Source organism: Trichoderma atroviride, chromosome 1, assembly GCF_020647795.1.
Source record: "Trichoderma atroviride chromosome 1, complete sequence".
NCBI classification, from domain to species: Eukaryota; Fungi; Ascomycota; class Sordariomycetes; order Hypocreales; family Hypocreaceae; genus Trichoderma; species Trichoderma atroviride.
Genome location: NC_089400.1, coordinates 7,208,141 through 7,234,371, shown reverse-complemented (window position 1 = coordinate 7,234,371; position 26,231 = coordinate 7,208,141). Strand labels below are relative to the sequence as shown.

General features: G+C 45.9%; 10 protein-coding genes across 10 annotated transcripts; 4 read left to right on the top strand and 6 right to left on the bottom strand.

The window, feature by feature from the left end:
- Positions 1-148: 148 nt before the first annotated feature.
- Positions 149-1,270, top strand: TrAtP1_002631 (uncharacterized protein; the record flags this gene model as incomplete). Its single annotated transcript, XM_014085245.1, has 1 exon — positions 149-1,270. One exon carries the CDS (start codon positions 149-151, stop codon positions 1,268-1,270), a length of 1,122 nt encoding a protein of 373 aa, XP_013940720.1.
- A 1,036-nt stretch (positions 1,271-2,306) lies between these two features.
- On the bottom strand, positions 2,307-2,792 carry TrAtP1_002630 (uncharacterized protein; the record flags this gene model as incomplete). The annotated part of the gene is made up of 1 exon (XM_014085260.2): positions 2,307-2,792. The coding sequence occupies one exon, from the start codon at positions 2,790-2,792 to the stop codon at positions 2,307-2,309; it is 486 nt and encodes a 161-aa protein (XP_013940735.2).
- Positions 2,793-3,666: 874 nt separating this feature from the next.
- On the bottom strand, positions 3,667-4,971 carry TrAtP1_002629 (uncharacterized protein; the record flags this gene model as incomplete). Its single annotated transcript, XM_014085261.2, has 2 exons — positions 3,667-4,507; positions 4,571-4,971. 2 exons carry the CDS (start codon positions 4,969-4,971, stop codon positions 3,667-3,669), a joined length of 1,242 nt encoding a protein of 413 aa, XP_013940736.2.
- Positions 4,972-7,186: 2,215 nt separating this feature from the next.
- On the bottom strand, positions 7,187-10,138 carry TrAtP1_002628 (uncharacterized protein). Its single transcript, XM_014085262.2, has 6 exons — positions 9,728-10,138; positions 8,990-9,671; positions 8,748-8,940; positions 8,187-8,694; positions 7,651-8,101; positions 7,187-7,602 (listed from the first exon to the last, which is right to left on the bottom strand). Exons 1-6 carry the CDS (start codon positions 9,794-9,796, stop codon positions 7,304-7,306), a joined length of 2,202 nt encoding a protein of 733 aa, XP_013940737.1. The 5' UTR covers positions 9,797-10,138; the 3' UTR covers positions 7,187-7,303.
- A 3,724-nt stretch (positions 10,139-13,862) lies between these two features.
- On the bottom strand, positions 13,863-14,803 carry TrAtP1_002627 (uncharacterized protein; the record flags this gene model as incomplete). Its single annotated transcript, XM_014085157.2, has 2 exons — positions 13,863-14,172; positions 14,238-14,803. The coding sequence occupies 2 exons, from the start codon at positions 14,801-14,803 to the stop codon at positions 13,863-13,865; spliced, it is 876 nt and encodes a 291-aa protein (XP_013940632.2).
- A 1,524-nt stretch (positions 14,804-16,327) lies between these two features.
- Positions 16,328-17,304, top strand: TrAtP1_002626 (uncharacterized protein; the record flags this gene model as incomplete). Its single annotated transcript, XM_014085200.2, has 5 exons — positions 16,328-16,369; positions 16,453-16,572; positions 16,633-16,976; positions 17,030-17,107; positions 17,160-17,304. The coding sequence occupies 5 exons, from the start codon at positions 16,328-16,330 to the stop codon at positions 17,302-17,304; spliced, it is 729 nt and encodes a 242-aa protein (XP_013940675.2).
- Positions 17,305-18,294: 990 nt separating this feature from the next.
- Positions 18,295-18,573, bottom strand: TrAtP1_002625 (uncharacterized protein; the record flags this gene model as incomplete). Its single annotated transcript, XM_066111542.1, has 1 exon — positions 18,295-18,573. One exon carries the CDS (start codon positions 18,571-18,573, stop codon positions 18,295-18,297), a length of 279 nt encoding a protein of 92 aa, XP_065967618.1.
- Positions 18,574-19,804: 1,231 nt separating this feature from the next.
- Positions 19,805-21,445, top strand: TrAtP1_002624 (uncharacterized protein). The gene is made up of 5 exons (XM_014085264.2): positions 19,805-20,007; positions 20,057-20,352; positions 20,405-20,639; positions 20,693-21,152; positions 21,206-21,445. Exons 1-5 carry the CDS (start codon positions 19,926-19,928, stop codon positions 21,432-21,434), a joined length of 1,302 nt encoding a protein of 433 aa, XP_013940739.2. The 5' UTR covers positions 19,805-19,925; the 3' UTR covers positions 21,435-21,445.
- Positions 21,446-21,923: 478 nt separating this feature from the next.
- On the top strand, positions 21,924-23,802 carry TrAtP1_002623 (uncharacterized protein; the record flags this gene model as incomplete). The annotated part of the gene is made up of 4 exons (XM_066111541.1): positions 21,924-22,365; positions 22,421-22,750; positions 22,818-23,117; positions 23,171-23,802. The coding sequence occupies 4 exons, from the start codon at positions 21,924-21,926 to the stop codon at positions 23,800-23,802; spliced, it is 1,704 nt and encodes a 567-aa protein (XP_065967617.1).
- Positions 23,803-25,134: 1,332 nt separating this feature from the next.
- On the bottom strand, positions 25,135-25,902 carry TrAtP1_002622 (uncharacterized protein; the record flags this gene model as incomplete). Its single annotated transcript, XM_014085265.2, has 2 exons — positions 25,135-25,621; positions 25,667-25,902. The coding sequence occupies 2 exons, from the start codon at positions 25,900-25,902 to the stop codon at positions 25,135-25,137; spliced, it is 723 nt and encodes a 240-aa protein (XP_013940740.2).
- Positions 25,903-26,231: the final 329 nt, after the last annotated feature.

Here is a 26,231-nt window from a genome sequence, read left to right as displayed (position 1 = left end):
CTGAGTTCAGCAGCGGTCAACAATGTGGCGCTACGTTTCGCACGCGGAAAGGAAGATTTAAAAGAGCAATATTCTCCCAACTTGGTATTAACTGCGTTTCAACTTTAATGACTCAGCTCACGTTGCTTTGCATTTGCTGTGCGTCAGCATGTCGACGATTCGTTCCTCGTTTTGGCGAGGCGGAGTTTGTAACGCGCTCATATTTCACAAATCTCATCTTCCCACAGACCGGGCAAAATGGCAGCCCATCTTTGCAACTGCCATGGGCTCTCCTGATCCGTACGGCAGGCAATTGAATGGCATGGGAGGTGGCGTGTCGTCTCTTTCCAAAGTGTGCGTTGTCTCGCCCTCTCCGAGAGATGATGCCGATGTGGATTTTGAATTCGTCCAAGTTGTCATCGATGATGGTTCACTTGACTTCGCCAGTAACTGTGGTAATATGACCGCTGCTATTGGACCATTTGCTGTGGACGAAGGCATTCTGAGCTTCCCCAACGACAGGCTGGCCCCTGCAACGAGCTACACAAGCGTACGCATCTACAACACCAATACTAAGAAGATCATCGTCGCTTCGTTCCCTATTAGTGGAAAAACTCCAAAGTTTGTTCCTCACGGAACTTACCAAATGGACGGAGTTCCGGATACAGCATCAAAAATCACACTCTCTTTCCAGTCGCCTGGTGGAACACAGACGGGGAAAGTGCTTCCGACTGGTCAAAGTGTAACACTCTTGAATGCTACAGATAAGAATGGAAGAAAAATAACAGCCTCGCTACTGGACGTGGCAAATCCAGGTGTATACGTTGATGGTAGCGATTTTGACCTCCAGTCGGATATCGCTCCTGCTGAGCTGGACCATCAAAAGCATACCTTGGCTTTATTGGAAGCTGTTCGTCGGGAAGCTGCAGAACTGATGGGTATGGACCCAAACACAGCGAGTGTGCCAAAAGTTGTGGTGTTGTTCAAACCCACCGATAAAGAGACGTCTGCGGGGGTCAACATTAAATGCTTGGTCCTATCGATGGGACAAGCCCACAAGGCGATCCCTCTTACACTGGCTTTAAATCTGGGTGTCGCCTGCCGAATAAAAGGAACGTTGGCCTCTAAGCTGGCAAAGAATTTGAGTCAAGATCAAGACAAGTCAGTAATAATAGGGCATCCGAGTGGGACAATAAACGTTGGTGTGGATATGCTAGGGGAAGATGTTTTAAGTGCGTCGCTTTGCAGTACCGCAAGACTATTAATGAAGGGAGAGGTAAATGTCGAATAAAAATGATAAACATTATACAGCCTTGGACGTATTGTCTTCCAATATCTAGTCAAATCGAGTGCACTATTCTGTGGCACTAGTGTCCAATGTAGCTGGTCAGCTTCTATGCTCATTATAGCTTTATATAGTTGTGTAATCTTCAGTGTGTTAGTGATATAAACACAGCTAATAGAGAGTTTGTATTTGATTTCACTATTAGGGTAGGTAAACAAACTTGAAAATATATTGTAGCAGGTTTCTAACTTACTCAAAAGGTTACTATAATACAGCTCTGTATTGTTTAGCAGTTGGTTTAGAAATTGGCAGCATGCTATCTTTGTACCAACAATATCCTTGGTAGAAGACCTCCATATATCAATGCGTCCGGGATTATTGTCTTCACGAAACTTGACAGTTCAGTCTGAATAATCTGTTAGCAAAGGCCTACTTTTTCCCATGTACAATTCATGGCTCCTGACTGCCTATAATAGTGAAAATCTAGACAAACGGAATCCAACAGATAGCGGAGCAAGAGAGACAATGAACTAGCTTGAAACAGAAGATAGAAATCGAAGTAAATGCAATAACCTAGAATAATAAAACTGAAATCTCAAACTAAACCTCTTTCTAGGCAACCTGAATGTTATTCTGTGGAACTTACGGCTCTTGCGGCTTTCCCGGATTTTGCAGAGCTTTGTCATTGATGAGCAAGCATCTACAAATGCTTAATAAATACACACTGCATGTGCTTCTAAAGATCAGCATGCCTGCTACTTCTTTCCAATTGCTCTACCCACCATTGGTTCGATAGACAATACACATCATCCTCGCGCAAATTCTGTAACAAGAATTAAAAAGGTTTGCCAAATTAGCAGCGTTCGAGTCTAAAAACGATAGTCAACTCAAGAAAGAGAGTTGAGAACGTCAGTCAGCCAAGCATTGATGGCTGCAGCGGTTTCTGCCACCGAATAGTGATGCGACAGGCAGTGACCAGTGTTGGGCGCCATGTATATCCCATAGCTTATTAAAAGTGGGAAGGTTTGCGCCTTTGTGCTATTTAAAATCTTTTGGCATTGAACCGGGCTCCGGCATAGTAAAATTTGTCAAGATCTCTAGTCCCGACAAACACAGGGTCGGTATAATTGGAGACCACAGTGAAGAGACCAGGAGAGAATAATTCCTCCACTGAAACAATGTCTCGCCCAGCGAAGTCGTGGGGGACAATAGACCGGTCATAGGCGCCAGCGTAAGAGATAGCTCTGCGGCCGTCGATAGTGCGTCTTGTGAGGTAGCCTGAAACATAATTTTCGAACCGGGCTGAAACATCTGCTGCGGAAAAAAGGTCGCTAAAGAATGAATACGACGGCATCAAGGTTGCAGAGAAGCCAGTTAGGACATAGGCGTCAATGTCCTCCGGGTGCTTGATAGACAGGAGATTGCCGAAACCCGATCCATAAGAGTGGCCGACGTAGATGATGGTCTCACTGGCATGTAAAAGTTCTTCAATGAGCCCACTTCGGATACGGCTGATGATTTGATGCATAATATCAACATGGAGGGGGCCCTGAACCACGCTCAAAGGATCGGGATGTTGAGGATCCTGACGGTGGCCGAGACAATCGATAGCCAGAGTATCATAACCAGCATTAGTAGCATACCCATGCCAGTTATATCTCCCAGAAATTCCCAATCCGGCCCAGACGGTCTTATTATATGTTACCCCGTGAACAAGGAACTGTAGAGCTCCCACATCCTTGACCGCGGATGGAGGTATGCAGTAGGTTCCCTCAATCACGAAGCTACCAGATGCATAAAGTCGTAGATACCCGTGGCATTCTGCTCAGATGTAGAGTTGGTGATGACAGCATTCTCAGCACTCGCGTCAACGTGAAAGGTGATCGGGAAACAGGTGGGACAAGCAGGGGCATAGTTAGCCAAAGGCCTTGCAGCAGCATGACCAACCACGACCAATTTCAAGACACATGAGTAGAGCATGTTGATAAGCGCGATGAACAGATGGCCAGGCGATAGTAATTGACTGTGGCTAACAGGGGATCAAGAGCCGAAGCTTGGGATTGCCTTGGCCTTTATATGTATAAATGCGGTGTATGTCCAGGGTGCCAAATGTCACATATTGTGGACCACACTACTAGATCAGATTGCAGATCTCCGAGAATACCAGCTTCAACGAGATTCCATTCAAGCTCAATGAGATTAGTGGAATCAGATTAATACAAGAGGCGCAAGCGCGAAAGATTTCGCTGTAATATACTTGATAAAGGTAGAAAGCGTCTATATAACCGATAGTTAAAATTTCTAGCAAAATTGAGAAAAGCCTGCTTATAAGTAACTTATTTCAGACTGTACAGAAGTGAAAGTAGGTAGAGGCGGATATGTCTCTTGACTTGGCAAAGATACTAACTCAGATTCCTTTCCCAAACCACAGCCATCGGCCCCAGGTTCTGTGTAAGGTCAAATTCACCCAGAGTTACATTGCCGACCGTCGACTTCACAAATCCAGACCGCTGGTCGCGCTCCAACACCATGAGGTTGTTGGATACTTGGTTGGCAACTGCAATGAACCGATTGTCGGGTGAGAGTGAGAAATGTCTCGGAATTTTGCCGTACGTCGGGGTGTTCCCAATATAGACGAGATGCTGCGACTTACCCGGATGGACCGAGTAGATAGCAAGTGTATCGGAGTTATACGACACGGTGTTGCGGTTTGAGACATAGAAAAACTTCCCGTCGTTTGTGAGGGCCATTTCCGCGGCCAAATTGACATTATTTGGCTCTGATCGGCTTGATCCAGGGCCAAGGGTTGAAACCATTTGGATCAGAGCGATCTTTAGAGACGAATGTGAACGGGGGCCACGACCATCGTTGTTGACCCCGTCGAGAGTGAAAACTCTGATGGTGTTGTCCAGTTCGCTAACGAGGTACATAAATGTTCGTGTACTATTGAACTCTCGGAATGTGACATGGCGAGGTCCCGTTCCCGACTCAAGGGTGATGTTGTTGATCTGGGTTACCCGTTCAGGTCCGTCGACATGGTAGATGTAGAGGTGGTCAGCGCCTCGATCCGGTACGATCATATATTCTCCAGTAGGATCGAAAGCAGTAGCATGTGGGTTACTTTGGATCTGAGAGTCGTTGGTCCCCGGCCCTGGGTGGGTGAGATTGTAGTTGAAGACAAAAGTAGGGGCACTAATTCTGCCGGGCGATGGTAAAGGATAGATAGCCACACTCGAACCGTCGCTAGAGGAATAAACGAGTCAGTCAAAAAGTTCTATTAAATGCACCGAAGCATACGATACTTACATATTGGCCACAGATAACGTCCTGCCGTCTCTGGTAATATCGCAGAAAACGCCCCCCAATCCATTCGAGGGCTGAGACGTAATAAGACTCAAGGCGGCAGGATCTTCAACATGTTTATCGAAAGAAAATACCCCTCCAGAGCTTGAAGAGTTGTTAGGATAATTCGTTCTCGACACGGAATAGACCAAATTGTCGCGTGAGTGCAACCAGCCCGGTCTATTGCCGGCTTGGGCTGTGCTGAGAAGCTCTAGACTTCTCGATGACGATTTGCTGGGATCAAATGAAAAGGTGAGAATGCCACGCTCTTGGTGAGCAATGCGTAACATCGGCAATTCCCGGTCATTGACGGTGGAGGATAGGACTGAGCCTACAGTAAGAAGGAGCAGGCCTACAGTGAACATTGTCTTGAACACTGGCAATGGGGAGAACAAAAAACCAGGAAGCAGAAATAGAAGACGGGCTAGGTAATTGTAACGGAGTCGAGGCTACAAACTGTAAACTCGATGAGAAAACAACACAGTATAACTGATTACCACCACACACACACACTCACTCACTCACTCACACACACACATATATATAATAGCTCAATTGAAACTTGAAACTTTGGCGTGAATCGCTTACTAGACCGTAAATCGCTTATTATGCCGTAAATCGCTTGTCATAAATCGCTAACGCAGGGGGCACTGTCCGTCCAGCAGATAAGCCACCCTGAGATTACGACTCCTGTACTAGCCACCACGGAAAGCAGCCAATGACTGAGGTATTTACATAGTAATGAAACCAAACATTTGTTCAACTAGACTTGAGCCTGGTGCTGAGCAGCGCGTTATTACGCCAAGGCTAAAAAAGCCTGGCGGGTCTCTTGAGTAGGCTACATAGACTACCCTCAGTCGGATCTTAGGACTGCTGTAAAAAGAGAGAACAATGGGTTCTTACCAATCCATGTGTAGTTGAGATATTCACCCAAAGAATAGGCTAGGATACCACATTTTAGTATCACAGTAATAGCAAGTAGATTATGCGGAGATGGGTAAGTAGACTTACTGCTCATCAGCAGTTTCCATCCATCTGATAGTAAGCAGAGCCAGCGGACCACGCCTCATAGCGTAACCACATCTAGTCGTAGTCATAGGGCTGTAAACTAACTTAGCTCGCGTTTAGATAGCTGCTGCTGGAAAGGGCTCAGAAGCCCAAACACCGTTGCAGCCAGCAAGGCCCTTCTGGAAACATGTATACACCTATGAGCAAGAAATTAACCAGCTATCATTCGCTCGTGTGTTATTGGTGAGCATATATCGATATAATGCGGGTTTCTCTGGTAGCACGCGTTCCCAGACGCGTTCAAATCTATCGAAATATAAAGATTGAACCCGACTAATTGGGCGTAGTAGAACATGTAGTCCAGTGACGTTTGTACAAAAGGTTGGGTTGGGTCGCCGACATTCAGTGCAAAGCCAGCCAATTTAAAGTTGTCAAAGATCAGCCAGACTAAATTCATTGTACAGGTGAAGAGAAGTATTCTCTCCGCAATTCTTACCCCAATGCATTAGCTTGGTCAATATGCGTCTGTGCATACTCCTAGGTTACGGTGCCGAGCTTTACTTGAGTCAGTGGTATTTCATATAGAAGAACTACGATTGCAACACACCATGCAGTGGTAAAACACTGCCTTGGCATTACACATGTCAGCCAGCAACGGCAGTTCTTAAAGACGTAAAACCTGACAGTATCATGGTTATCCCGACATTTCAACAAGCCTTCTTTGAGCCCCCGCCAGTATCTGATAGGCAAACTCCTCCCAATCACCCATATAAAGCGATGTCTATTCCCAATCAGATGCTGTGAATTCTTTAAAGTTGATCTCTGAGGCGGATCTTTTGAGTCCTTCTTCAACACATCCGATGTAGTCGTAGAGCACCCGATTCCCATCATCCCTCAGATCATGTACATTTACGTGGGCTATGCAGACTACGTACGGCTCGTTGTTAATTCTACAAATATCAATCTCGCCGCAGGCGTAGCTCCTCGCCTTTCACAGATGCTGTTACAGTGGATAGAAAAGAAGTTCAACACGCCCATCGATCATGTTATGCCTTCTCGTCACGACAGAGACCATGCGGGTGGTGTATCAGGCTACAAATTGGTGAGAGCTGTGCTCGTCGTTCCCGAGAAGGCAAAAAAGTCTATTCCGAGGTCAATAAAGACAATGTCAAATTCGCAACGCATACTGAAACTGACTCTTTCATTGTCAAAGATGAAATTGTTCAGCTTCGCTTCATGTAGAGGAAAGAAAACCCCATGCTAGGGATTGGTGCCACGGCATCACGACGTCAGCTTGTCTGTCAGAGAGTGGAGTTGTAGCATTCAATGCTGATACGTGGAACCCAGCCACGAATAAAGCCGAGGGAGATGGGGTATGCTTTTATTCTGGAACGTAATATAGTGGTTATATATCGCTGTTCAGGATGGACTGCGAAAACATGCGATGGTAGTTGATAACGAAGTCCTGGAGGATTAAAGGCTAGCTGTTTCTAATACTGTAGTCAAATGCTGTGCAATACGGTGTCTCAAGTGAGCGGACATGTAAAAGTTTTGGTAGTCGATGGGAATCTTGGATTATTTTTCATTGCAGAGAGCAGAAAACGTAGCCCTGTATGTTATCCAAATCGTCTAAAGTAACAAATAGCTATGGTTATTGTGAGGAGTAGAGAATCCCAAATGCTGTTGAATTTAAAAACTATTATTGCTTTCATGCTCTTCTTGCTCCAAACATTCCATATAGCTTGATCTTCCGTGACCAAAGTCAAAGAACTGCGCTGACCATGCCATTGAGTCAACAATTTCCGCTGGCCAACTAGAGTTTGTTGGCATCAGGCTGCCAGATAAAGACAAGTGCTGCATGTAATCGCCGGTACATGATGGAGTTACCATCACATTTGGATGAGGTAGCTGACTCTGGAAGCTTGAAGGATTATCAAGTGCTTTTGTACCCTCCTGAATATATCTGGGGGTGCCATTACTATCGTCTTCTGCAAATAGTTAGCATGTATCTTAAGCTAAAGAAGTGCTGCACTTACTCCACCTCGCACCACACTCTTTCAGAGCCTTCATCATATCTCGAGCGATCCTCGCCCCTGGAGAGTTTATGCTAAGGGCATCAAAAACCGTAAGGCATGTCTCTGCATCGTCAGACAAGCCAGCGGTATCAAATTCAGATGACAGTTCAAGCGTTGATTCCGCAAACATGCTAGACACAAGCAAGATTGAGCTGGCGCATACTAAACATGATATCATCTGCCACCATGGGAATCCATGAACAAGCTCCTCTTTGCTGGAGATGCCATGCAGCAACCGTGCTGTCTCTCGTGCTTCCGAAATACATGCTCTCTCGTAAGCGCGTATCGGTGGCCAATCTAACTGGCTAATGGTTGCATTGGGATTGCCAAGGTGCATCAGAAGCGGATGGCAGAGATACGGGCGGTAGATGAGGGCCCTAAGATGGTGAAACTTTATAGCCAACATGTTTCGCTACAAATGGTCAGGTAATGGCTTTATGAGCGTTTGAGATTGTTTTAGAACAGATGAATACAAAAAAGAAAAGAAAAAAACTCACCTGCGTCTTCAAAATAGGTAATTGCTCAAATGTATGGCCTAAATCGAAACGGAGGGCTCTCGGGAGGGCCAGCTTCCAGTCTATGAGTTGCCGATCGAGATCTTTCGTGCTAAGCAGATCTTCGGAAGTAAAATGGCTACGCCTGGGGCAATATAGGCTCCGAAGAACTCGGCCAACAATCCCCGAGAATGCAATTACCGCGAGGAAATAGTCTCCTGATGATGGACTGCCACCAGTTCTTTTTTCGACCACTTCGCCAGTCCAGTCAATCTCGGAATCACCAGCTCGGTCTGGCAATGGAACATTGAAATCATCATCGTGGATGGCTGGAGGCCGACCAAGCTGTAGGGAAAGAAGCCGATCCAACACATAGACGGAATACCACACGCGGCGTCGCTTTTCGACCTCTGGGGAATGGCTGGGTTGTGTATGGCCTGAGTCCTCGCCTTCTATGTGCAGTCCGATGCTTTGGGCCACACGGACGGCTTGACCAAGTATAGTCCAACAGCTAAACGATTGTTAGCATCTCTTCAAACGGTCTGGATAGCGTATGAGATGAACCTTTCTGTCCTGCACACGACCAGGAGGTAAAAACATCTTGCTAAAAGGAGTGACACCTGAGCGAGTGAACGCTCCATGTTGGAAGCTGGCGCTAATGCCAAAGCATATGAGTACAATTTCTCATTTAGCGAATCTGCAGATTCTTCTTTCCCCGGCAAGGTCCTATAATAGGCGCCAATAGCGCATATTGTATCTATATTGTTAGTAAAGGGCTGGAAAGGCTTTAATGAGACATGACTCACATGATAGCGCTGTTTCAATGTTATTGTTACAGCTCTGGGCCTGGGGAGCGGCATAGTCGCTGAGTGTCTTATAATGCTGTATGAAAGGTATCTCTGGGATAAAGGGATAAGCGATATGAATGGTTGTAAAATAAGCATTAATATAATGTTTCGCCTCCTCAAAGGTAGGCAGCAAGATGATCGGACAAGAGGCCTTGTTAGAAGATATCAAATTCTCTCCTTGGTCATAGCTTTCGAAATCTTTTTGCATCATTGCTGTTCCATCTTGGGTTTGCAGAAATTTTTTCACAACATTGACAAACCGAATGTCGCTAACCTCGCCCAAGTAGCCCGGAGACCGATCAACACCGCCAGAGGGTGATTTGCTACGAGATTCGCCAGCCACTGCATTTGGTGAAACTTCAGTCTCCGTGCTGGAGATGGCGTTATCAAGCTGCCATTTGATACTTGAGCTCTTCAGCTGGAGTGCTTCCTTTTCCGGACCAGGCGGAAGGAGAGAAATGGCATGGACTAGCAATCTTTCCTGTTCGTGTATTGCATCGCACAAGTCCGGTAGTCTCTCGGATATGCTATGACTGGTGCGATCATCCGTTCCAGCTCGCAGTCGGGGGCGCTGGAGCCGGTAGGAGCAGGCATACCCGTAGCCCCGACATCTACCGCATGCCGGTCGTTGCCCGTCGCACTATAATCGTATCATCAGTCATGGAAGCAGTAGGCCGCCGTACCCGAGCGCTTTACCTTTGACTTCATGGACCTGCATCTCTGACAGGCTTTGGCAACCCGCTTGCGCTTGTATTCGGTATCCATGCTTGGCAGATTCGCTTGCCTTCCTTTCGATACAGCACCTTTGATATGGACAAAATTTCAGGGAAGACGTTTCGCTATTGCCGGGCGGAAATATCGGAACAGGCAAAGTTCGGTGTGCTTTGTTTCGTAAAGTTTCACTCTGAATACTCCAAGCACATACGTCTATGGCGGGTGCTGAAATAGGAACTAACAATTTAGAACTGATAGATTTGTCGGAGCATTTTAATCATTTGCTGTAGTTCGTCCCAGTTCAATAATCATGCGTTTCCATCTACGCGTGGTTTCTTCGCTTGACGTGACTTAACGATGATAAAACTCAAGCGGATATACCGGCAAACATGCTCGGCCAATTGTATTCAGTATTGAGTCTAGGCTGTTCTTAAAGAGTGGCTGGACCTTCTGGCCTTTAGCGTCATCGCCGCTATCACCGCCACATCACTGCGGCCGCGCCTCATCATGACACAATGCATTGTACGCTACAGGTAAAAAGAATGCCGGTGTTAGTGAATGAATCACGATTTTATAATGTTACGATAACATGGATGAGTATCTAGAGTCTCGCGAGTATTGAAGCCGAATCTCAGTTTAGAGTCTATACCGTTTCCGCCGACTGGCAGATCACGCGATCCACTTTCAGAGAAGTATGAGAGATGAAGAAACGCAGTTCAAGAAGCTGCCCTATATCAAAACTCGCTCCGTGTATTGGCTCATCAAATTGTAGCTTTTCCAGCTGTTTGCGGTTGAAATTAGACATAAAGTATATCGAGTGCTGGGTGCCATATATTGATCGCCTGTCAAGCCACGGTATAAAGCTCCAAGGACATTAGATTGCGTGTGCCAGCCCACTCATTACTTGGAATTGCTATTACAGGTATGTAGCGATACCGTACTCAAGACAGACAAAAATCACCTGGGTACTTCTAGCGAAAGCAGACGAATTGCAAGACGCGTGAAGACCAACTGACTTCTACCTCTAGCACCTTTAATCATGAGGAGGATGATCAACCTGGAATGAGTGTTTGTTAACTTCCCAAAGGACGTCACCGAATTTGCGCAAAAAGATTCGACGCCAAGTTCCCTTTGACACGGTATATTAAGATAGCTAAGCGAGGGCAAGTTTCTTCAATGTTTACAAGAGCTACCAATGAAAAACAAGCTGTTCGAAGAGCATATCTTGCTGAATTAGAATTCTAATTCATGCTCCATGCCAAAATATATTGAATCATGACGTTTTTGCTGCTAATTCATTGCGGGCGAAAAGAGCTGCTTGTCTTGTGTGTCCATCCCATCCCAAAGCTCAGACCGATCTGTATATCCGGTATAGCCGACAATAGCGCACCGAGTGCAGAACTGTCAGGTGTAAACGATACTACCCTATTCAGAGACAGGAATAAAGGTCGCTCCCCAAGGCTTCAATAACCAAAGCATAAACACAGCATATTATTTCCATCCTGCAGGAGACATTCTCACATTTAATACCTCGGTCGCTCTAGTTTGCTACGGCAACAATGAAATTGGCATTGCAAATAGAGCATGAATCCAGTCCGCCCTTGTTTCATCCAGGGGATCCACTGCGAGCAACATTAGAGATACGAGGATGCTTTTTTAAACATGTGCCGCGAGTAACAGCAACGTTTCGGGGTAAGTAATGCAGCGCAGATTGAGCTCATAGACTGCTCGCTCACATCACTCCGCCCAAAGGTAGATTGACAGTCAAAGCCTCCCCTGGCCTCAACACCTGTTGTCCCACAGAGTGTAACTATACGGTAGGCATATCACTCCAACAGCTTTCTCTAGTGCTAACGCAAAGTGTAGCTATTCGAACAATCCGAGGACCTCAAAATCTTGCAATCAGCTGCTGTCAATGACAATTCTGGCGGCTGTGTCTATTTGTGTCCTATCGAGTTCAAGTTCCCGACTGACCTCAATTGCGCGTGTCAAAACGCTTGCCAACTACCTTCGTCAATATCAGTCAATGACGGAAAACTCCGGATAAGATCGACTTATCTGTTATCTGCTACAGTGAAACGATGTATCCTCGGGAAGATGTCCAGGAGCAAAAGCGTCAAACGGGAGCTTATGTTCAGTTGCAACCCTCCTGTTATTAACCTCGCAGCATCATGTACTGTCGCACTTCCCGTCTATAAGCTAAATCAAAGCCTCAAAAGTGCCTCCAGAGACCTTATTGGGCTTGATGAATCTCTGCCTTTGTATTATCCGTCCTTGCACATGGACATAGCTCTACCAGAGCCGCCAGTTCTAATACGTGGACAAGGGACGCCATTGAGATTAAAGTTCCATACCCCACATGAGTTGTTTCAAGGGGCCGATATCTACGTCCGGAGCGTGGAAATACAGATGCAGGCCGTTGTGTCTGCTTTTTTACAGTCTGAGTGGCAAAGCATGGCAGAAACACGATATGCAAATACTATACATGGAGCGGTGCCAATCGAATCAGAGCATTTTGAGTTAGATTTGGGGGCGTGGGGTACATTTATCGTTGTTCAATCCCGGCCATCATCGAGTTCCTGTCTGTTGAAATCCGACTACGCAGTTCAATTCATTGTTGGTATCTCCAATGGTTTGGAAAGCTCTATACAGGTATGATTCAAACAAGTCTTACTGCTGCCAATGAGCTGACATATATGGCCCCGCATAGTATTTGGAAGCATCTTTAGATGTCCTGGTGATGGACCCTCCCCCAACCTATGACGCGGCAACACATGATGATGTAAATGACGCTTAAGAACAGCGCATCGTGGAAGTATTGGAAATATATGGATAAATGTAGTTTTTAATATAAATTGTAGTCTATGGATGTTTATTTGAGTCATACGAAAGCATTCTATCTTGAGAATGAAAGGGTTAGGCCTATTCCGATCTAGGGATGCCACGAGTACAAGTATAATACGGTGATTTATTTCATGCGGCTTAGATTTTAAAGATATCACCGATATTTCCGACATCCCAAAACTTTCTTTTTGGTTGCGATGCCGTCATGCAGACACTAGAAGGATATTGGCGTATTGCTCTGTGTAGACGCTACACTTTAGCTAAAAGCGCCATTAATGCCTCAACCTATCAAGGTAATATATACCCAGTCCCGTGCGGATGTCGATAAGATCTTACAATTATAGTTCTCTCTTGGCTGATTCTCAAACTGGCGGCAAATAGCAAGTTTGCAAAGCATATTGCACCGACAATTCGAAAGGCCAAGCTCTTGTACACATGGCCTGCAAAAGCATCAGTGGCCATATACCTGATACTACTCGCTCTAATCGATCTCTACACCATATATCCGATGATGACAGTATTCTCAACGACCAATCCATCGCGAATACACGCCGAGTCTCAACAAGACACAGCCATGACCAGGCAGGATACAGTATTCCTGACAGCTGGGGCCATCTTAGCGAATTAGCGCCTATATCACCAGTCGAAAATCCCAACGAGTCATCACTGTATCATCATAGGACGTTGGAAGAATATAGAAGGCCAGAGGGGGGATTTGAGCAAGAGCATCAGGGATTGGGGTCACTGGATGCACGCGAAGACCAGATCCCAACAGTAGAAGATGGCGCCTCCAAATGTTCAGATAAACTTAGAACATGGCTCTGTTTACCTTCTGCTTGCATTATTATGTGAAGAGATCTGCCGTTTGAGAGTACAAATACATTTCATTTAACGGGGTTTGAGTGTCGAGATATTTTTGAGATAGTCGGTCTGCAACATGTCCAGTGCGTTTAAATGCTCCATTTGGAAAGGATCACGCGTACTCAAATTGTGGATAGCAACCGCTCTTGCGGTATGCAGGTGTTTGCCTCACACAGACATTCCAAGAGGCAAGTTCTTTTGTAGAATGACAACTGAACCGTGTATTTACTTTTTTATATAGGATATTTATTAGAACGTAATTAGTGCAATTACTCAGTTACCCGATGTAAGTGTTTTGTCGCTACTTGTTTATTGACCACTCGTGCATGGTTCACTTTCTTATCTTCCCATTGCTCATCACCTTATCCAATTCCCGACTTTGTATCCATACTCCACGGCGTTTTCTTCTGGCTCATGGCTCATGTCTGCTAATTTCGCTGCCTCCTTCGTCACCCACATTGGCTCCTTCCTCTACTCTAAGCGCCATCTCCACTTCCCTGGCTTCACGCAAGTTTTCCATAATCTGCTGTTCTTTTGTTGCTGAAACAAACACTTTCCCTGGCTTCCACCAGAAAACAGGATAACGTCGACGACCAACATTGTTTATTATAAGAGCCCAGCCCAGCATGATTAGCGACGAGGCAAGTATAACCGGCAGATAACGCCAAGAGAGGGTGACAACTTCTGATTGAACAGCAGCATTGAGTCCAGTTGCGCCGGCACTAGTCAAAATTTAGCTCCCTAATTCTCACGAACAGTTGAAGGTTCCGGAGCGAAGTAAACTTACGGTGGATGCACAGCTCCGATTAGAACTTGCGCAAGAGCAGATGTTGCCATTGATAAACCACCATTCACAAAGACATTGGCGTGGAAACCACCCTCATCGAGAAACGGGTGGTAGTGTGGATTGAGGACAAAGAGTCTGGTAATGCATGTGCCGACGAGGGCGGATACAAAATGGCCGAGGACGAAGTTTCGAGGCTGCGCAAGAGGTGATTCGATAGCGGAAAACAACAGCACCGCCGAGGCGCCGAATGAGGTGATGATGATTGGCGCATGGTATACTTCAGAGAACGCTGTATTTGCCGACATGATTGCTTCAATCAGAAGAATACCTCCGAATGAGCCAATCCAGGTAAAAGCGCAGACTTCCAACTCAAGCGGAATCCATTTCAGCCAAGAAAATGGCGGAAAGCTTAAAGGCTCGTATGGCGGCTCAGCATCCGGCGGCTTGTATCCAGTAAAGCGGGATATGTAACCGGGCAGGCGACCGCGATAATCCTCACGAAGCGCAATGTACTCTCCCATCGCCTCAATCCTCTCTTTCAGAGTAGGTGTCTTTGATGGTGCCATGGCTTGTGGTTGTACTGTGTTCTGTACAATTCGCAGTTGATTTCTCGGATGGCAGCCAGCGCTGTGCCCATTTCGATTGCTATTACTATGCTAGCACATTTGTTTCGTCTTATATCTTGATCTCGAAGGGAAGAAAGAGATCATCGCCACATGACATCACTTGGCTCATGTTACGCCATCATGACTTGAGGTTCAAGTAGCCAAATCTATCCAAAGTTGGAGGCAATACCGTCCACTGTCTTGCAAACGCGTATTATTGAAGCCAAAGTACCCTCTGCCATAGGAACTGGCAACGTTGAACAATCACAGCCCTAAGCTCGACGTACCGATATTGCCGACCATATCGAATGTTCTCATGCCAAGGTCGGTCAGGTGGAGGTATAGAGTGGAACATGCCGAATGTGTGGTAAGTGAGTTACACAGCTACTCCATAGGTCAAGTTTGCTAGAAGTAATATTCGATTAGAAGTAATATTCGATACCATCTATGACGCGATTACTGGTCAACGTTTAAGGTAGAGTACTAAAAGATATTAGACACAATCTTCAAAGCCACCCACAATACTATCTCCTCACCTTCCTCCTCTCTCCTCCGAATCAATTACTCATACGGCCATATAGTCCTGTTTCAGTATAGGTGGAAGTACACTAGTAGGTCGGCAGCACTCAACTGTAAAGATCATCAACCGTTACGCTACGGGATAGGAGGGGAAATGAAGATCTTTCACGTTTACACGATTAACTATCTTTGTTCTATATTCAATGGCAGCCTTATGCTACGAATACTAGCGTTAATCGAAAGAGGTAGTTCGGCTACGACGGACAAAGTGGGCAAACTTTGTGGCTGTCAGGGGACATTGGCCGACATATCCGACTTTCCAACGGGCTGGCATAATATGTCCACCTTGGATACGTGGACTAGCGAGCGGCTAAGATGTTTTGTCCTATGGAGTGAAGCAAGGGCTGCAGCTTCAAAGACTAGGCAATCACGAAAATGACAGTATTATTAGTCTTATTAGCTTTGGCTCGTCACCCCACCGATGGTCACGAATCAGAGCTGATGGAAATATCGGGTGTCTACCTAAGGCATTTTCCACAGGCAAGAGAATAAGACATTATAATTCTAAGTCGACGATACTCGTAAATCATCTTGATCTGATGTCGTCATTCAGATTTTCGCTATAGACCCAGTTGCCAAACAAGTCGTGATGTAATAATGAAAGCCTCTAATTATAGTGTTAATGAACTCTTGGACATTTGACACCTGAATATATCTTTGGTCTATTTTCTTTCCTTTCCTTTATTGGGAACCTTGATCAGGGGCCTGTCTTGTTCGACGTTCACTTACGCTTCATAATTAATTGTTCCCATTGCTATATCAACCATGGCCTGTCAATACGGTATTTTGGAGACTGGCGTCCCAAATACATTACAATATCGTATCTTTGTTACACGAAACGGTACATCTATTTCACCTTTTCACGATATACCCTTGTATCATGATTCCCAAGAGGCTGTACTCAACATGGTGGTCGAGATTCCTCGCTGGACAAATAGCAAGCTTGAGGTGAGTTACCCAGAATATAAGATGCTCTTCATGGCTGTTTTTTGGACTTGATCTTTTCTTCTAATACTGTTTTGAGTATTTAGATCACCAAAGACGAGATTTTGAATCCCATCAAGCAGGACAGTCTAGAAAACAAACCCCGATACGTCCGAAACTGCTTCCCTTACAAAGGATATATTTGGAACTATGGAGCATTACCCCGAGTTAGTCCATTCTCCAGCAGCCTATTGTACATGTCACTGACATCAACATGGCCGGTTAAGACATGGGAAGACCCCAATTTCACCCATCCTGACACTGAAGCAAAAGGCGACAATGATCCGCTGGATGTTTGCGAGATTGGGGAAAGAGTTGGGTATCCAGGAGAGATCAAGCAAGTCAAGGTTCTTGGCATTCTGGCACTTCTAGATGGCGAAGATACCGACTGGAAGATTATTGCCATTGATATTAAAGACCCTTTAGCATCTGAGCTCGACGACATCGAAGACATCGATGTTCACATGCCTGGACTTCTCCGCGCGACAAAAGAGTGGTTTCGCATTTACAAAGTGCCAGATGGAAAGCCCGCAAATAAATTTTCTTTTAACGGGGAGTGCAAGAATAAGGCGTTTGTGGCCCTTTAATACTTCTCTGTTCCCCCTTGACACTAACGTTCGTCAGCTATGCTACACAGGTTATCGAGAAATGCTCAAATGCCTGGCGTCACCTTATAACGACTCAAGAACATGGAATCGCCGTGTAAGCATTGCCAGAAGATATGGTATAGTGTGGATCAAAGCTAATATTGTAGCACAAATACAACTATGGAGGAGTCACCTGGCTATGTAACCCATATTGCTCAGGATCTGATTTACGATTTACCAGTTCAACGACAGTCATCTCCAGGCCTAAAAGTGAGCTCCATGGATAAGTGGTATTTCATCAACGAGGCTTAACTTAGGTCTCTTACTATGGGAAGAATCGAAATCTATGATCTGGATTTATTTATCTATCATGCCAAACACAGTAACAGTGAAGATAGATCATTGTGTCGAGCCAGTGAGATTATACAGATGAAATCAATCACTGACATAGTTTCCATACGAACTTCAAAGACGGTAGTTCTGAGCTGTACATGAAATAGGCAATTCGCAAAATACACCAACTGCGATGGAACCGCTATGGACTATCTCAGGGCAATTGTTTGTGGCTAAGGGTGAAGAAAATAAAAACCTTTCCAAGGTCGATCTCTAATCTTGCATTTCATCATTCGCACAATGCCTGATATATGCTGCTGGACTCAGCTGCATACTGGAGGTGTGAAGCCATCTGTCCAACGCAATCCTCCCATAATAGCAATCAGTATGGCAAGAGACCCTAGCACGCTCGCTGTCCCATAAATGTACGAATGGAATCGGCGAAGGCTATTCAACTCCGCCACCCAAGTGGAAATTGTCGTGAGGCACCCACAGAACCCATCTTCTATGCCCTGTAAAACTTGGCAGCCAACTATGCCTACGGAAGCGCTGTGAGCAATATCCCACGACATGCCAAGTACTGCAGTACCGAGCACATTAGCCAGGAATGTTCCCAAAGGAAACGATGAAAACCTTCCATTGAGGTACAACGAGAGGTAAAACCTGGCTAGGCATCCAACAGGAGAGAATGCAAGCGCAATGGTCCTCTCACGCCAAGTTATGTCCGGTAGCATTATGGATAACAAGATGACACCAACCCAGCTGCCCAATGCGAAAATAACAACAGTCCTGTCCAAAAGCTTTCGAATAAGGCGGAATGGGAGAGACGGAATGCACTTCTCCGTACCAATAGCTAAATGTGCGCCAATATGTAGAGCTGCTAAAGTCAAGCAGACCGTGGTGATAATGACTGCTAGCATTGCTAGGAACGAGTAGCCTCCAGATCGCTCTGTGGTGGGAACTTGGAATTCATTGTTTGATAGAGCCAGCAATACATCTCTTATGAAGGTTGAAAAGCTTGTAAAGCTGCCGCAGAATCCAGTTGTCAATCCAATATAAAGCGGGATTGTTTTTTTGGTTGCTAGATGTGCCTTTTTTTGCCGCGCCAAGATCTATAACAGTCATAGAAGAGCTCGAGCCACGTTCTTCGTCCACATCTGCTCTTCTTGCTCGAGCCAGTTGTTCGTCGTATGTTGGAGTGCCCCATTCATGTCGGAAGAGCATGCGATCTTCGGCAAGAAAACCCATGATGAAGCTTCCCCCAAAGTTCGCCCAAATTGTGGTAAACAAAACCGGGGTATTAGGATAAAATGTCAGTGCTGTCAGACCAATCCGCGCAAGTGTGCCGAGAAAGGAAAAGAATATCAGATATGACAGAGTGTATATTTGCGTGGCCAACTGGGATACACGTGTTCCTTCCACTTTCTCTCCGTCGTTGTCATTATTTGGACTCGTAGGCGTGGGTATTCTGCTTCCCTCTTGGTGTTGGTTCTGTCTATTCCACTCATGTTCGCGGCTTCTTGTTTCCTCCAAGTTGTGGTGCCGATAAGTTGCATTTTCTTCAGCATTCTCGACTGGGCTGTTCACTGCCAGCTCGTCTAGATTGACCCAAGCCTCAGGCATGTCATAGTTTGGTGACTCATTCTGATCCCGACTCTCAGATGGGTGGCTTGTTCTTTTGATTGAGGGTTTATGGTTTCCGGTCGAGCTATGGGAAGATTGCAGAGCCATTCTAATCGGTCGGAAGACGTATCATAGAGCGCGATAGGTACGCGGTGACTTAAATCGAACAGCTGCTCTAGAAAGAATTCTGAACAAGCTGCTTATGGCACAAATGCTCGGCTGGTTTGTTTATTCGCAAATTCTGAGTTTCGGTTTCTTTGCGAAGCTTCAACTTCACTTTTATAGAATAAGGGACTGGTAATAAAACAAGCATCAAAAATAAGTACGACTGTCAATGGCTTGATTTGCAGAACTTGCGCACTATCGACAAACTCGGAAGAAAGGCGGTACGGGAGGTGACTTGTTTTCATGGAGGGTTGCCGTGGCAGGCCGATGCTCGGTCTTTTCATCATCGGATTAAATTCCTCTTGAGCCAGATCAGGCTGCCCTAAAGCAGCGGAACTCAGCTCAAGCAGACTAATCGATAGCCGAAAGGGCATATTTGCTCGGCCTGGAGAGAAAGAGAGGGAGGGAGGGAAACAGGCCCGCCTCCTTTTCCTGGCTCCCAAACACTGCAATCCGGAATCTACCTTTTGGCCAAGAAGAATACACAGTACTGCAACAAGCCTGTAACCGGTATATCCGATTTTAGTGAGGAGTTATCACAACCCTGTATCATCTTCTACTTACAGCGGGCAAGGATCTCCATTCTGCGTAAGGCCAGTTAGGTGGTGCTGAGATAGGCCGGGTATAGCGGATATAGGCAATGGGTAGCCGCTTTGCTGCTGCGGCAATGACCAGAAGTTAGTGGCGTCATGTTGAAGCCATCAATATTGTAACTTGGTATATTTACTCAGTGCATTGCCTGATCAAATGACTGGATCATTTTGGTATTCAAATACGACGATACTACTGTTTATACAAGCACAAAGGCCGCTATGATTGAATCGATCAAGGCAGCAGAACGACTCGATTCCCGGGGGAAACCAACTGTGCAGGTAGCAGTCACCACATCCCATGGTACGTGATTCAACGATTTCGCGCAAGTGATTACGACTCACGTTACAAGGTACCTTTTACTCCCTTGTTCCCTCGGGCGCATCGACTGGAAAACATGAAGCTCTGGAACTGAGAGATGGTGATATGTCGCGATTCGGTGGGATGGGTACCACCCGAGCCGTCGCCCACGTTGAGACTGTACTGGGACCAGCTCTGGTTGAGCATAAATTTGACCCAAAGACACAATTGAAGGAAATCGACAAATTTATGAAGGAGCTGGATGGCACTGCTGACAAGTCTAGGCTCGGGGCAAATGCCATCCTCGGAATTAGCATGGCATGCGCCAGAGCAGGCGCTGCGGCCAAGGTGTGTCATTGAAACTCTCTCCTCAGCTATGAATGCTTAAATTTGCGAGTAGGGTGTCCCCTTGTATGAGTTCATACGACAAGAGGCTGGACTCGGAGGTCCATATGTTGTTCCAGTCCCGTTTCTCAATGTTTTGAATGGGGGTGTTCATTCTGGAAATACCATGGCGTTCCAAGAACTTATGATTGCTCCAACTGGAGCCGAATCTTTTGCGGAGGGGATCCGTTTGGCTGTGGATGTCTACTCTGCACTCAAAACAATTATTGCGGACCGGTTTGGTGCTCCAGGTGAGAGAACAGAGTGTACATACTGGAATAAACTTGGCTAATGTATTGCCTAGCAACTGGTATTGGTGATGAGGGCGGCTTTGCACCTCCCATCTCGTCTTTGGAGGATGGCCTAGACTTGATGATAGCGGCCGTTGAGAAAGCAGGGCATACAGGACGCATCAAATTTGCTTGTGACCCTGCATCTTCAGAGTTTTTTGATAACGAATCGGGCTTATATGACCTTTCTTTTAAAGACAAGACATCGAATGACGTTCGCACTTCGAAAGAGATGCAACAGCTATATAAAGCTATTATTGCGAAATACGGCCTTGTTTTACTTGAGGATCCGTTTGCGGAAGATGACTGGTCAAGTTGGACAGAGTTCAACCGCGATTGCAACATTGAACTTGTTGGCGACGACCTGCTTTGCACGAATGTGGAGCGCATTAAACTGGCTTCGGAGAAAAAGGCATGCAACGCAGTGCTTTTGAAGCTCAATCAAATAGGCACAGTATCAGAAGCTATAGAAGCGTAAGTCACATTTTTCGTCGAACCTGAACAAAAGGCTAATAAGATACTTGCAGCGCCAACTATGCTTTCGAACTGGGATGGAGTGTTTTTGTGTCGCACCGATCTGGGGAGACAACAGATGACTTTATCGCTGACCTGGTAGTAGGGCTTGGTACGGGTCATATCAAGTCAGGAGCTCCAGCTCGCGGGGAAAGAATTAGCAAATACAACCGGCTTCTTGATATCGAAGCTGACCTGAAAGAGCATCATAAACATGTAGTTTATGCAGGTTCCAGCTTTTAATTAGATATACCTATATATGTATAACAATTTAAGTTTGTATCAATACGCTATAAATAATTTACTGTTCGGTAAAGAGCAAGTACTTAAGAATATACAGAAGAAATTTACCAATTTTTTTCTACAGGCGGACACCATCTAACAATGGGGTTACTTTCAGTAGCTAACAATCCCCACGTCTACTCTTTCTAGGGAGGCGATAGCGGTCAGAAGTAACCTAAAAACCCATGCCGCAAGTAGCAATTAGAGGCCGGTAAGCCGGCAAAGCAGCCCGGCCAAGCACTGCCCAAAATGAAAATTGATGCCACTTCTCCGCCTAGCAATAAACAGAATGCACAATGAATACATCTCTTGCTAAAGGTTTACTCATAGGACTGTCAAATTGTTATATAAAGTGCTTTCAACTCACACAGATGCATCAATAAACAAATCTTCTCTTGCGGCTAAACAGCCTTTGAATGGTAGCTTTTGATCTTCTGTGCAAGATACAATATGATGTCTTTTATTAAAATCTACCTTTTGAGTGGCGCCTTCATCGTTACCGCCCTGTCGAAAGGCACAAGTGGCAGCCCTGTAGTCGATTTGGGATACGCAAAATATCGAGGCGTTCGCAATACTACGTATGGCCTAGATTACTACTTTGGGATTCGATACGCAGTTTCGCCAGAAGGCAATTTACGCTGGCGTGCGCCGAAGGACATCGAGTCCCATGGTAACTACTCAAATTCCGTTACTATCGATGCCACCACTGCAGGGCCTCAATGTGTTCAAGGTCCGACAGCTTGGGCAAATGGCACCAACTTGGGTGCTTTTCAAGCATTAGGCGGCATTCCCGAACTGCCAACATCGGAAGACTGCTTACTGCTCAATGTTCTTACACCAACATCACCAAAATCCAAGTCCTTGCCTGTTGTGGTATATATCCATGGAGGAGGTGAGTAGGAATGCACGTTTCCAAGAGTGTTTTCGCTCTAACGATTTCGCGACAGGCTACGTGACTGGCAACTCCATCTCCTCCGACGGTTCATCGTTTACACAGTATGCTCAGGGCAACATTGTGTGGGTCTCCATCCAATATCGCTTGGGTGGCTACGGCTTTTTGAATCCTGATGAATTTGATGGAGTTGATGGTGTTAAAAATGCCGGCCTACTAGACCAGCGTCTTGCTCTAGAGTGGGTGCAGCACCATATCGCTTCATTTGGTGGTGACCCTTCCAAGGTAACCATCTGGGGAGGCAGCGCGGGTGGCGGCTCAGTTGCCAATCAGTTGATATACCAGGGAGGAGAGAAAAAGCCACCCTATAGAGCTGCAATTGCAGGTATTTTTTCCATTGGCTGCTTTATCTTGGCATTGAGGGTTGAATAAATATTAATTGATTTACATAGAATTCCCATGGATGCAGCCCTATCATGACGGCAATTTCTTACAAGAACAATACAAGTTCGTCCTGAATGCAAGCAGCTGTAACGACCTCGCTTGCCTTCGGGCATTATCTGCGTCTGAGCTAGAAAAATCGATAACGGCCAGCTACTACACCGCCTATGCTGCCGGGCTGTATGCTTATGGAGATATGTTCTTTGGACCGTCAGTCGACAATAAGATCATCCATGACCTGCCGTCTGTTGAATTTACTCGAGGACACTTTTCCAAGGTACCGCTCTTAACGAACCACGACTCGTTTGAAGGTACAGTTATTGTTCAGACTTCTATACAAACTGTTATTCTAAAAGTCCTTCAGGTATCTTATTCACCAATTTTTCAACAACTTCGTTCAACGAAAACAAGCTGCAGTGGCAAAAGTCCTGGGACTCGCCCACCTCCCAATTTTGGAGCACGTTAAACAAGTTGTATCCCTTGTCTGCTTTTGAAGGCGCATATTACGACCAACCATTTTTCCACAGCCTCATTTTCCCGCTCTTTGCTGCTGTAGATCCCCTCTCCATTCCTGGTGCCGATCCTTCGCTGTGGCAAGCTCAGCAACTCAATGGCGATGCCAACATAAACTGCCCTACCTACTACTTTGCAGCTGCAGCAGACAAATACAACGTCCCAGCCTACAAAACAATCTTTGATGCAGGAGTTTACGTTCATTCAGCAGCGGACTTTCCGATTTTTAATGAGGAGATATTCACCATTGACACGGCAGTGGCAACAGCAGTCAAGGATTATCTCGTCTCATTTATTGTGAGACTCGATCCAAACAGCTTTCCATCTGTATCCAAGCAAACGCGCGCCAATTGGCCGCGCTACAGAGAAGGGGACTATACAATTCTTACAGTTCAAAACTCTGCTATAATTCCGCAGAGAGATCCGGATGCTTCTGACCGTTGCGACTTTCTGCATTCTCAGAGTGCTATTGTTAGAAACTGAATGTAGGCATTTTCTGGGCCTTAACGACTATAGGTTCAGGGCATGCCAACACTGCAATGAAGCAGGTCAGTTGAGTTCGTTTTATTAATGGACGGAATACTAGATTAGCTTTTTGTATGTAGTGTATGCTATCATATTTCTCTTTCACCCATTTATTAAAACTTTTGCGTCGCATGGAGGTGTTTGGCTATATGCATTGAGATTTACCTAAAGTAAAATTCAGCAGCATGCAACACGGTTCAATCCTTTTCTGCAGTCTAAACCTAGACTCATTGTAATACGTCGTACCAATTGAGGTTATGCATATTTAATAATTCGCCAAATAGAACTTCAGAGTCTCCAGTCTCATTCAGATATGGACCATCTCCAAAGGCAGTGGAATAGTAATCTGTCCACATGTGTGGGACTTCTGAGCAAGGATTTTCCATCAGTCCCTCTACTTTCTCATCATCACAGCCGCTTGATTGAAGATTGTCCAATCGCTTCTGCAGCGACTTTCCGAAAATTGAAGGAAAGTGAAATGCGTGAATTCCTAGCTCAACCAACAGCTTGGCCGTTGCTGATACTGTTAGGAGTTTACTCTGTCTTTCTTCATGAGCCATTTGGTGCGATTCGCACGCTTGTAGAATAAAAGCGCATGCAAAGAGCAGCATGATGAATGCAAAGTCGCTGATATAGCGGAGGCTATCCTGAGCTACTGGGCCAAGGTGTTGAAGCCAAGATAGAACTTCGACGGCATGGCCAAGCGTGGCTTTAGTTAAGAGGTGTCGCTCATCGTTATTATTAGCGTGCGCAAAATGGCATACGGCATATGTACTGAGACAAAACTGCGAGAACCGATGGTGAAAGTCGAGTCCGACTCCAAACCCTCCTGGTCATTGTTATTTTCACACGGTCTTAAAAGCCTTGAGCGACGATATTTACCCTGTTCAATAAAAGACGAGTATTTGGCTCTCCATGCGGCCAAATCGTGCGTTAAAATGGTAACTATGGCCGATGGCGACGACTGAGATGCCTTGGGAGCTGCTACTTCGGATGGACACCACCACTCGCCTATTCCGGAATCGAGGGTATTCGCCTGGATATAATATCGTTAGCAAAGCTCATTGGAAGGATGTTGACTCATACCTTTTCCCAAAGCAAGCAAAGCTCGACTTCACCCAATAGACGATGCAGGCGAGGGCTAATATTTGCTCTTGCAAATATTTCAGGCGCTGAACGTATGGAATAGTCGCTTCTAATACTTGGTGGAGTCCTAGTAATGAGTGCGCTACTGTAGGACGCATATTTCTCAGTACATATATGCCCGAACAATGGCGTCAAAGATAACACTTACTGATGAGACATGGTAAACAGCCACAGCCAATAAGTATATCTCTTGTAGCTAATGTTAGATGCCAGCTCGTTGCGTGGTAAGCTCAGTATAGCTCTAATACCATCAATGGATCTGTGAAGCCCCAGTTGCGTCCCGTACATTTCCGTTACAGTCTTGATAAGCTGCGCCGACAACATGTATGGGGAATGCGTTGAATGAACGTTGCAATGAGCAGCCTCGGAGAAGGCGTAGAGAATCACCAGGGCCCTAAAATGTCCGATATTTGCCTTCCCGGACCATGAGGCGCCGGCAAACCTTTCCTGTACGAATCGCATGACAAGTGGATAGACTGACTGGACAGTTGACAAGCCCCCGGGCAGATATCTTGAGGTGACGTAGCATATTGAATGCACCAGTTCCAGCTCTTCCTCGATCAACAAATCTGGACTTTCGAAATCATCTTTAGTTAAGATTGGTATCGAAGGCAACAGTCGCGTGCAGAATCTATGATGGTTAGCGCAACTCAACATACTGCAGAGCCATACATACATCTTCATCAGCTGTTTCATTTCCGCAACTGATAATCCAGCGTCCAACACACACGAAACAGTCTCACCCGATTGAACAGTGCTTGATGGTGTGTTGAGGGCGTCTTCGGGGCTTGTCGACCTCAAGTCAATAACATGCTCGACATAATCATCCTGCATGACTGTCCAGAATGGGGCCGTCGAGTAAATAGACGGGAGATCTTCAACATTTTCCTTCATCTGCCCCAGCTCGGTCATCTCCTCATCGTGGAGTGTAGGCGGCTTTTTACTAGTATGACCTTTGCCATTACTCCGTCCGTAACGAGTACGAGCTGATGGTCGGGATTTGTTTGACTTGTTGAAGTTCTCGGGCGTTTTGATGACTACCTCAAGTGTGTCAGAAGCTATAGGTTGTCTTGAGCAACAATCACGTCTGGCACGCTGACAGCGCACACAGGGGGCGCCCCCAGTACGGATACACTTCATCTATTTGCCGTCAGCTGACGGGGCCGTGGCAGGCAGATCGCGAGATTCAGTAGAGGACAGACCTTGAGGCGATGGCACGCGACGCAAGCAGTACTGACACG